Source organism: Toxotes jaculatrix, chromosome 12 (assembly GCF_017976425.1).
Source record: "Toxotes jaculatrix isolate fToxJac2 chromosome 12, fToxJac2.pri, whole genome shotgun sequence".
Taxonomy (NCBI): Eukaryota; Metazoa; Chordata; class Actinopteri; family Toxotidae; genus Toxotes; species Toxotes jaculatrix.
Window position 1 is genome coordinate 13,259,114 of NC_054405.1, and position 12,093 is coordinate 13,271,206.

At 39.2% G+C, this 12,093-nt stretch overlaps 1 protein-coding gene across 1 annotated transcript; it reads right to left on the reverse strand.

Annotated features, from left to right (window-relative positions):
- Positions 1 to 2,459: 2,459 nt before the first annotated feature.
- Positions 2,460 to 11,195, reverse strand: puraa (purine-rich element binding protein Aa). The gene is made up of 2 exons (XM_041051900.1): positions 11,063 to 11,195; positions 2,460 to 5,966 (listed from the first exon to the last, which is right to left on the reverse strand). The coding sequence occupies exon 2, from the start codon at positions 5,884 to 5,886 to the stop codon at positions 5,029 to 5,031; it is 858 nt and encodes a 285-aa protein (XP_040907834.1). The 5' UTR covers positions 5,887 to 5,966; positions 11,063 to 11,195; the 3' UTR covers positions 2,460 to 5,028.
- Between the last annotated feature and the right edge of the window lie 898 nt (positions 11,196 to 12,093).

The following is a 12,093-nucleotide window of genomic DNA, read 5'->3' on the forward strand; positions in this document are numbered from 1 at the left end:
CTCATCTTCTCTGTGTTAGTTCTGCTACAATAAGGCCAAAGGGACATTTCTCCTCTGAAACTCCCCGGCTCTTCCCTCCGTTCCAAAGTTATCATTTTTGGGTAAAGAGCATCCTCTAGTGGCCAAAACCAGAGAAGCCTGCTATGAATTACGTCACCTCCAAAACCCAAGCTTAACTGGTTCAGAATATAGCACTAAATTACAAAGTTGAATTAAAAAAAACAAAACAAAACATGGACGCAACCTGAAAGCGAAGGCAGCATTTCCAAAACACATGCTGCCACCTCATGGCTCTATAAAGCTCAGCAACACCACACCACAAATAAACATGCATCCAGACACTCGCTCACAAAAGGTAAAAAGGGTGCCGGATGTTGTAACATTGCAACAGGCTGTCCAAAAATATTCATTGCTGTCAGGGAGTGCCGAGGTGACGATGACTGTGTTGCAGCATGAATTTGATCAAGTAGTCGTCTCTCAGCTAGCAGCGCAGTAGCTGGACCAGACCAAACCTGTTATTTTAATCTTCCCTCACAGCATTCCTGTGAGCAGTTATTGCCATGGTGCTTCTACGTAGCATGACTGGCAAACTATCCTGATCATGAAAATAAAAGGATTTCTGTAGTCTTTCATCAATGGAATACATTGTACTTTCAGACCGCTGATAGATGGCACACAAAATATTGGTTTGACTAAATACAGTTAATCACCAGTTCTGATGCATTGTAACTGTGCTTCCAAAGCTGAGATGACCTAAACCGATCCTCTGTGTGGATAAAATTCTTGGATGAAGAGCACAATCAGAGTCTGAGTTGGCACCTGGGCTGAAGTCCATCTCAATGTAGCACATCTCCTTCGATTTTTTTCACCCTTCTTCCTGGCCAGCATGGGGGGCCAAGTGACACAAATGTCCTTACACAGGTGCCTTTGAACATGTCCAGACCCTGCACTCTGGAGAGTGGGTGTTTATGGTGGTGGGTGATACCAACATGTGTTGACATTTTTTTATAACGTGATTTCTCCTGATAGGTGGTCGAGGAGAAGGTACAGGAAAGTTTTAAGTAATAAGAAATCTTCTCAGTGTTGATGATCCTGGTAACATCTCCTCGTGTCATAACAACTCAAACTGTATTTTTTAAGACAGAAACAACAATGAAGCCGATGATGATCTGGTGAATGATAATGCCCAGCCAATCTCCAGTATTTACAATAATCAACATCTTTAACATCAGAGGATTTTATTAGCATGATATAAACCAGAAATCTAACTTATGACAAGGAATCCTTCTAAATAGCTATAAATGTGATAAACGTATTAATAAGTAACCTAAAACCTTTCTGACTTGAATACTTTTTTGAGTTTTTCCTTGGCTTTGACTTGTTTGTCAATCACATATATGTGTAACAACATGGAAAATCCCAAAATTTATATCAGAAAAAAGAATTGCAAACAGTCACAAACGTTCTGTTGGGTCACAATCAATAAGCTCTCATTCCTTTAGTGTTTCATGGGCAGCAAAGCTCACAGAAGAGCAGTTATGACATACAGATGATACAGATGATCACAAATTCCATAGTCAGGATAATTAGAGATCAAAGTAATGCTTTATTTTACAGCCCGGTATTACACATACAATACTAATGTAAAAATCTCTAAGAAGACATGAGTCATCTGGTACTTGTCATTGCAAAGTCTGCATTTTAAAGGCTGTAAAATTAAGCTTTAGTAATGAGTACCATGGCAAATGTATGAGTCAGACATTTTAGACAACACTACATCAAAATTAAACATACTTTTCATCAGTGAATTGTGGTCATTTTTGGGAAGTTTTTTTTTTTTTTCAACAGAAACAAAACATGAAAAACACATACATTTTGAATGTAGATTTTCCCTCATGGGTAAATTAAATTTATTTTAAAATTTGTCAAATGTACATAAATTATATTTAATGCATCAAAACCAAATGAGCAAATCAAATACCCTCTTTTAAAAAAAAAAAGAGGCAACAGAAGAAGAGAGAACGACATTCTTTGTTGAGATCATTTTAAACAAGTATTGGTCAGGCATTTCATTAACCTGGGAAAGCAAAGTGCTACACACAACAACCACTGAAGACAGTTCACCATACACCTTAATGAGGATTGGACTGAAGCACCTTTTCTTAGCTTAAAGCTAAAATGGAGATTTCACTGTTTCTTAAGTTTTCCTTTTCATAAAAACTCCATTGTGTGTTTATAGTCAACCTTCAACAACCCATAAGCCAAGTTTACCCTTTTCCTAGGGAGAGGCGTACCTGCAGTGACATTGTTCTGTTTCAAGTTAAAGTACTTATGTGAACTGCTTGACCCAACAGGCTGCTAAGACCTTGGTTTACTATATTTTCCTCCAGAATGGAGCTTTGAGTGCAAATAAAGGCATACAACTCCTTCATGAGAAATAAACATGGAATTCAGCCACATGCTTTCAAATAGTAATCATATATTTAATTGATATACATATATTGCCACCATTGGCACATACGATATTGCACACAGTGATGAAATGTTGCACAGAAAAAATAGATATATTTGTTGTGGGCGAAAACATTCCAAAATTACAAATAATGTGGAATAATGCTGAAAAGGTAAAACTACGGAAAACAAAAAAACAAAACAAGACATGCTTGCTACTCCCCATTAATTGAGCGACTTACACAACTTACACATAACTACCCAAGCCATAGAACGAGCATTTCAAGGGGGGCTTGCCAACAACAATGTATATCATTTCAGGCCACTACCGATGTTCCCGATCAGCCCCTGCTCTCCCTGCTAATGTGCTTGGCTAGTGAAGAGCCAACTCTTCTGCATCATCTTGCATCTAGGTGACCACCCCCTTCCATGTTTACATGTAGGCCGATACCTGGATGGCTGGGAAATGGGGATGGCAATGAAGTTAGGGAAGAAGGAAGGTAGCAGAAAAAAGTTAAGAATTCTGCTCCTATTTTTCTTAAGAGTTTGTAACAAACCCTTTTAGCACCACGAGTCGTGCGCTAGCACACAAGGGGGCTGAGACACAAAAATGGAAGAAAGAAAGAGGAAACAGTAACAAAAAGAAGCCAAACTGCGATCCAAAGCACCAGGCCAGCGTGTAAGCATGCGGAGTGTGTAAGGCACCAGGTTGTTTATATGCTGAAGAGGATGCTCCCAATCAGGTATCATTTAGGCTATACCAGAGGCTCCAAAAATAGGTGGTCAAGGACAGTCTAGTTTGCTGGTTTCCAGTCAATCTAAACATGGGAGCAATCATTTAATTCAATGCTGAGGTAAATCTGACATTATCTGATTGTTGCCAGTTTCTCTGGAGTTTACTGACAGAGTTTATAAAACTGCTATCACACATCTATGAGATGCGACCGAACTGGTTCAGAACCAGTTGTTTTCCGTGTGGCAGCCCAAATATTTACAATTAGACCAAAACAGAATCTCATCACCCCCAGGTAGATATTTGGGCTTACAAATCTAAAGTAGAGCTATGAGTATGTATCCAAAGTAGCCCCACTGAACGTCACACCTTCAGATCTTAAACTTGTAGGGATGGGCACATCCATTGACACACAACTGGAGGTTCACCAACGGGTGAATTGAACCCTCTTCACCTTGGCTTATCCAGGCGTGCTCCTCAGTGTCCCTCCTCATGGTGTGATGGTGATATTGTAATTACAGTTCGCAAGAACGCTCCTTTTATAATCAGGCTTTGAAACAACTTCCACTACAACTACACCAAGCCTTTGGATGGAATCACTCAGTACTCAAACTCGAGATTCGTACAATATAGGCAGATAAAGATACATACAGAAGGGTCCTTGAGCCAATATTTTGGGAGACCAACGAAATCTATCTTAGTGCAGATTAAACATGCAGCAACAGCACTCCTTGGCACCATTTAGACTTTTATGACTGAACAAGATCACAAACAGTTTCTGTTTCAGATGCACGAACCAATGACGCTCTGCTGAGTTTTGCCTCTTTTTTTTTTTTTTTTTTCCAGACCACCACCAAGCCAATCAACACAGTATGTGTGAGGTGTTTGTCTTGTTAAGTAATCTGCAATTCAGGCCATTTGCTACATGTTGTCACTGCATTTCCTCTATCAAATACATATTTAGTACCTTTAAAATGAACACATTGCATTAACAACGAGACACAAAGGTAGTCTATAATATATCCATCTGCATGGCAACAATTTCAACTGAAACAAAAATTACAATATTAATATTTCTTTGAATGCCTCTGGCAAATGTCATCATGTCAAGATCCATTGACCAGTTCAATATATATTTGATTTTTATGCAATGCATATTGCACAACAAATAGAGCACTTATTTCATTTCATGAAAATGCCTAGATATTCCTTTTTATACTGCATGACATCTAACCAGTTTCCGAAGCAGGCCTAGCCCTCATATGATTTATGTGTAAACACATCTCTACTCACAGGTAAAGGTAAATAGGATGGCAAGTACATGTGACAACCTTTTACAAAGTTTTTGAATTTTGGTTTAAAAATTAAAATATCTGATTTGTGCTGAAGTCATTAGCTCACATGAAAAGGAAACTTTTTTTTCATCGGAACTCGGCAATAATTCCATTTGAACATTGCAAACACTTTTTTTTTTTTTACAATAGCTTTAACTGGTACAAAAGTTTTCTGTTAATAAGGGAAATAAACACTCAGTTCAATATTGTTTGTCAAGTAGGAAACAATGTTCAAATATAATGTTATTACTTTGTTTAGCAGCCTGTTAACTGTATTAATGGTGGATAAGTGGGGTAACATCCAGCGATGAGTGACAACATGTCATAACTGTCAGGTTGTGGAGGTTTCTTATACTGTGGGTGATGCTCCCTTGGAGTTAAACCATTACAGTTAAATCTTTAGATTTCTTTCTTTATACAGTAGAGTTTTTAATTATATTTCTCTTGTTATTTTCATTACTCTTGCATGTTTTTTTTCGTTTTTTCTTTTTTTCCTTTTTGCTCTCTATATCAATCCTCGTCTCCATCGTCCGCCGGCATCTCCTCTTGTTGCTGCAGCTCGCATGCCCTTTTCTCCCGCTGTTTCTCCTGGATCTTCTTCATCTCCTCGGCGTATTTACAGAAAGTATTCCCAAATTTGGACCACACTTTGTAGGGCACCGTAATAGAGTTACGGTACGTTGGCTTCACCTCGCTTACCCTCATGAACACACCGTACTTATTGGATCCGACGTCGAAGAAAAAACGTTTGTTGTCCACAGTCAATGATGACCCTTCGGGCAACTCTGCAGGTTCGTCCTCTACACCGTAATCGTCAATAAGTTTAGCCAAAGCGTCACGAAACTCAATAAGTCCCTGTGCAGGCAGAGCAATCGTCTGGCCTTGCGTGGATCCCAAACCGGGCCCCCGGTTAACGGTCTGTCGAATCCTCAGAAACCGTCCCCTCTGGTTCTCTTTCAGATCCATGTAGTATTTCCGATTTTCTCGGACCAAGAACTCGCTTTTGAGTGCTCGCCTGGGCTCGTCTTGTACCAACCCCGGGTTGCTCGGACCCAGCTGAGCATAATGTTCGATGAAGTCCCCCAAGTAGTCACGGAACTCGACCGCCACGGACATGGAGAGAGTGAGGCGGCTCTTGTTTCCACCGGCCCCGACTTCTGCTATCTTTAAGAAGCGGCCTTTCGCGTTCTGCTTAACGTCCAAATAGAAGCGTTTGTTTTGGATGTCAACTCGCTTCGACGCCAGCTCTTGTGTCTCATGCTGGAGCCCGGAAGCCGAGCCCGCCCCTCCTGTCGCTAGGTGCATGGAACCGAAGCCTGGGCCCGTGGCTGCTCCTCCCTGCTCACTTCCACTGTCTCTGTCCGCCATGATGCTGCCTGCCTGCCTTCTCCCTCTGTCTGCTGCAAAGCCACGGCCAGCCACAGCGAACGCCGGAGCTCTCGCGAGATCTATATAGAGAGGTATAAAAAAGCGAGGGAGCCGTTTAATGCAGGGTGAAGACGGCGTATCTTCTCCTGAACGGTGTCAAGTCCTGAGCCCGCATGATTATAGTGAAACGAAACCGTCGGTTGTTTTGAAGAATCCCCTACTCTCTGGTAAAGTTTCGATTCGACCTGTGAAAATTGTGGTGTTTTTTGCTGCCTGGAAAGACCCTAGCTTGCCCTCTGTTTTCTGATATCATGAGAACATACTAATCCTTCCAAAGTAGCACTATTTAACATGGTACGTGTCTCTGTAGCCTACACATTTAATGTACAATCGATTTTTGCAAACGACGACTTTAGTTAGGTTGACCTGACCTTACTGCTTATTTTAAATGTACGGATGTAGTTTTGTGTACGGATCCAAAAATGGGCCAAAATCATTGATTTGTAACTCGTAAGAAAACCCTGTCAAACATTCGAGTCAAATTCTTAACCTATGCCGTCTCGCAACTAAAGCAAGTCTTAAGGCCTCATCACCAAATTAAATATATATTTAAAACAAAAAACTAACGGAATTATATTAGTACTAGTAATTAAATAATGTCAATTATAAGACCGATGAACACGAGTGAATAATTTCTATGCTCACTAACAGGCCTGTACAGATCCTGTTTTAACTAGTCCACCTTTACCTTCATCAGCTTTTAGGTAGCAAGTGAAATGACTATAGCACTATAATTTATTTCAGTACATTTATTTTAAAATTTCATAGGCATACTTCTTGTGTGAATCAGGTAACATTACCATATTTATTTTCTCTTTTTAATTGGGCTACATTAGAATTTGTTCTTTCACAACTTAAATTCAGATTTGCTTTCCAGGCATGGCAGTGAAGTGCAGTCTCGCCAAAGCATGTCCAGAAAAAATGCAGAAAGTGACCGTTTAACCTGTATTAATAGTTTTAGCAGCAGCATTCAAGGATACAAAGATTAGGTTACAACACATCATGGTGTTTGCTATTTGAAGTCGTGATAGCGAAGTTTGTCTATACTTATCTCTACTCAGTTTAAACGCGATTCATATCTTTTTTTTTTTTTTTTTTGTATTAGTTTCTCACCCCGGAAGGTTTGAAAGAAGGCAGGCAAAAGCCGATAGTTTCTTCTTAAAGACTATAAAAAAATAATAAATCAACATTATCATAAAAACTGAAAGTCCTTCCATCTTATGGTCCAAAAACTCAGTTCCGTCAAATCCAAATTATAATTAACGCCGTCCGGGTCCAACATTTTAGTAGGTTGTCTTGCGCTTGTCGCCATAGCACGAGAAACACAAAAGGAGGAATTACTTTATTTTTGAATCTTTTGCCTTAGTGCGACTATCAACTCAAGGTTTATTTATTATTATATTTTTTATTTTTAGACTACTCGCTCTCTCTAAAGTCACCTAATTTATGACTTGAATGCACACATTTTTGTCAGCATAGTCACCGGGCTATTTTAAATATGTCTTTATAACCAGACCTCGCCAGCTGGCGTCCACGCCTGACCTGAGCGTCGTGTAAGCAGAGCGGCTACGCTGCTCACAGGCCTATACCTCTTAACTCTTCAGATCACAGGCCTGCCTCTTCTTAACTCAGCTGTCTGTCAGGCCAGCTGACTGCACGCTGCCGTCGCATTTAACGACAAGAGATGTTTATAATGTCAAAGGTGCTTTTTTATTCTTTTTCAGAGCAGCATGTCATGTAGAAGTAATCAGAAAATCTGTGTTTGACAGGCCTGCATGCAATTAATACCCATTAGTAGTAATTTATAGGCGTCACCATAGACTGACTTTGTGTGAACAGACCAAAGCATCCCCATGTTTAAATTTCGGCCTACATGTTCAAAGGCTATTACTTATTAGTCCTGTCAGTCCGCAAGCTTAGAAATAGATGTTGAACATCTCTGGTGTGGAATTTGGAATTTGAAATGGAAATTGTAGTATCCTCGTTTTGCATTTATTTCTGCTTAAAAAAGGTGAAATATATTTTAATAGGTCAAAAGGCTGCACACAAAATTTACCTGTTACTGGTCACTTGAGCAAAAACTGTCCTCATGCTGGCGATACTTTCTCCACAGCAATAAATCTTCCTTCTGGTCCACCTGGAAACAAATTTGATTGCGCAGACCCTTCATATTGAAACACAGGCTATATGGGCCTATGTATTATTTTATTAGAATTTTTTTAAAAATTAGCCTAAATTCGTTTGTGCCAATTTACTGTTGCTATGCCTGAATCTCTGCACATCATGTATGTAACGTTTTAATGCTCCTTTCAAACAACTTTGGCATTTCTGGCAAATCCTATGCTATGAGAAAATAATAAATAAAGCTAATCTTTTTTTTTTTTTAATTTGTGAAAGAACAATCCCAGAGTTTTATATGAGCCACTAAACCAGCAGTTTGCGTGCATGTGGAAAAACTGTGAGACTTTTCTTATAAGTCAGGCCTTTACATGCTGAAGGGGTAATATTTGCAGTCAAAAAAGTCGAATTAAAATATTATATAGAGAAAATATAGAGAATGAGATAAAACGGCTACATTAATATATAAGAATTTCACATATATTTTCAGCTCTGCATTGTGAAACAGCTATGTTTCGGGCCACACCTTCGCTGTATGCAGGCTGAATCTCATTTCACGCACATCTAGAGAATATGTAAGGCTAAATACCTTGAAGACTATTGGTGTGCGTAAATGTGTGTAAGCGCTCAAAGTTACTGTGCGCCACACTCCTTAAAGTCTAAATAAAAAGGATATCCTGCAGCTTAACTCTGCTTAAACTCATTTACAACTGTTTCAGACAATATTCGTTAGGCACTTCATAAATGTTCATCTTAAAAGGGTGAGCAGTGATCCTTCAAATTTTATTTAGCTTAAAAGAAGTTGATTATTTATGATTGATGGGCTAATTTTGATCTTTGATAAACTTATTTTTTTCTGATTTTATTGTGTATTGTTTCAACATGCACATTATTTTATTTCTCTACATTATAAAACGAGATCTATCACAGTGACAGAATTATCAAGAATAAATAAGAGACTAAGTTAAGCATGGATATTTCTTCACTGTAGGCGTCTTAGAGGCTGCCTGAAGGCCTTAGTGGAGTTCAGTGATACTTTATTTACAAAATACAATCTAAATCAACTAAAACACTTAAAATCTGATTACATTTATAAATGCCCTTTTTATTTATACATATACTTATAACTCTTCATTATTGGCACACAGTTAAATACTATGACACACATTATTTAAAGTTTTTTTTAGATGTTAAAAATTGGTTTGCACTTGTATATAAATTCAAAATACTGAATAACCTTTAGTAAATAAAGCTTCCCACAATTCATTGAGTACAATCCTGAAATAATCCTAAAGTTGAAGACTAGATAACATAATGAAATAATATCCAATGAATGAGTATAGATTGTGATATTAAGTAAGAATGCTGATGAAAGGTAGAGGTGAACTAATTATTTCCCTTTTATCCTCCTTATTATTAGGCCAAAGTAAATTGAAAAAAGTAAATAAATATTGTATTAGAGAAGTAAAACATTTTAATTAACTGCTAATAACATAACAACTATGTGGCTTAAAATGCTGCAATAAACATGCTAAAATAAGTGATGTTCAGTTAATGAAAACTATAGTCCAAAATAACCAAACCATGAAGTCTACTCTGTACGTTTAGTTCAAATTTGAGCTGCTGTCTACCTTCATGTGAGGCGAGGTGAGCACGGCGGCCTTAAGGCATTACCACAGTTTGGCTGCTTCTCCGTTTTTCCCCACTGTCTTATTTAACCTTAATCGGCGTTTAGATTTCTTATATAAAATCATTCAGATACGCTCTGTGCTCTTATTCTCTCAAAGGTCGCCGGGGCCTCCCGAATCATCACTTCTTATCACACAAAATCCTGCAAAAGTCTGATGGAGTAAATTACTGGTGATCTAAATAAGACAAGCCAACATTCACGAAAGTAAAAATGAATTCAATCTGAATACAGAATGTGAAATGTTAAAAAAAAAAAAAAAAAAAAAAAAAAAAAGCCAATTTATTCTGATGTTCGACATGATATATGCCCTCAAACCCCCTTTAAGCAGGATTGTATGCAAGGAGTTTATTAGATTATTTCATTGTCCGTCTGGTTGAATTTCTTTGAGTCCAAACGTTTAATTCTTCACGTTCATATCTTTCTATTGCTGCAGCTGACCTTACTGTCTCTCTTTTCTGAAGAGCCCTTTCTTTTTTTGTTCTCCTCAACCAGGTGGACATATGTGACAAACACGAGTCTGCAAAAAAAGGTAAGTAGGCTAATTCCTATACAACTTCAAGTAAAGAAATTCAGATGGGGGGTTGTTGTTTTTGGTATTAGATTTAAATTCTCTATGTAACCTGCGTAGGGTTTATGCTGTTATTCTCTTTCCTCTCTGGGCCTCCCTTGCCCATTAAAAAAAAAACCCCAATAGAGTATTTCATCACTTTCAAAATGTGATCAAAAGGCATATTATATTTGTCTAATTTACTTAGGCCTACCTAATTGGCTGAACGGACCCTGCCTCTGTGCGCTGGTTTGTCAGCTGCTCCGACAGACCACAAACAACCTTTCAGATGAATGAATCTCTCATCAATCGGTAGCCTACTTGTCCTATTTTTTTTCCCAGACCAATTTCTTTTTTATTTTATTTTTTTTTTATCATGAATATGGATCAGAAAAAGCAGTTGTGTTCGGATGCCGAGGCCACGTCCAACGCAGATACCAGCCTCAGAAAAGGTGCTGTCGCAGTTTGTAAAAAGGCCGCCGCTGTGATCACCTCACAAAGTTTTGCCCTGTACATCCCAGCAGAGGAATGCTGTGGCGCCGCTCCAAAATAATAATAAAAAAAAAATAATGCAGCACCCATTATTATTTCTGATCAGACGCACGGCCTTATGGTGCGTGTTTATGCTTTTGTAAAACTCTGCGAAGCGATGACATATGCTTGGCTGCACGTTAGGACACTCAACTGCTGCAGGACAGAAACAATCCGAATGACATGTAAATAAAGCGTCGTTCCATCAAGCGAGATCCCACATAACCTACCTTACCCCGCTCGGTCTGCAGGCGGAGCGCCTTAAAGCCTCGACGGCGTGCCGCAGGAGACGAGACGAGGCAATAGACACATGTGAATGTGCTCGGAGGCCTTTTTATTTTGTGACAGCTCGGCGGACTGCTTCTGCTGGCTTCACAAGATGGACAAGAAACGGCGAGTCGTGGCACGGAGAGAGCGACACGCACAAGTTCAACGCCGCACGTTTCACCTCTGATGTCAACACGCACTGTGGGAAACATGGCCGACGCGCGCCCTCTTTCGGTGCAATGGAGGAGTTACAGCTTTGCCTTCTGATGGTAACAGGTAGGGCAAACATTTCGGGCAACTGTAATGGAGGGCAGTGTCTGTACGCGTTGCTGCTATCAGCACCATGTTGCAAGTGAATGTGTTTTACTTTGCAGCATATTTGAATCTTTCAGGGAATTAATTTTTCACCCGTGTAAATAACCCCTGTTTTTAAAGTGTTGTTTAAAGAACAACAAAAACAAAAAAACAAAGCACAATTGGAGTTCTTGTAACAGGAAACAGGACTTTAGTCCAGTCAGTAATAACTGATTCTGTGCCTGTGTCTGATATCATCTTTATAATTTATAGCCTTAAGTTACAGACCTTGTAGATTTTCAGCACCACGGAGAGCAGCCAGGTCTGTGTCACGTCTGCTGGACGGGCGCGTCAATGAAAACACAACGCAAATTCATAGGTTTAGGTGCATTTTACACGGTTACACTACCGATGTGTTTGTTTTGAGACTCGTGGTCTGCCCGTTTAAGCTTAATTCAATATAAATTATTTATGGAGCCTAAACTGTATAGGCCACTAATCAATTGGCGCGATTGTTTGGATCCACATCCAGCATGTTTTATTGGACGAAATTCTCATTTGGTCACCCTGCTTTTCCTAAGTTGGCGCCTTTGCTGTTTGATTTACAGCAGCATTTACAGCAAGCATGTGTCAGATTGCTCATAAAATACAGTGTGGTCAGCAGATGTCGCTCTTTGTGAATAGTCAGTACAACATCCTG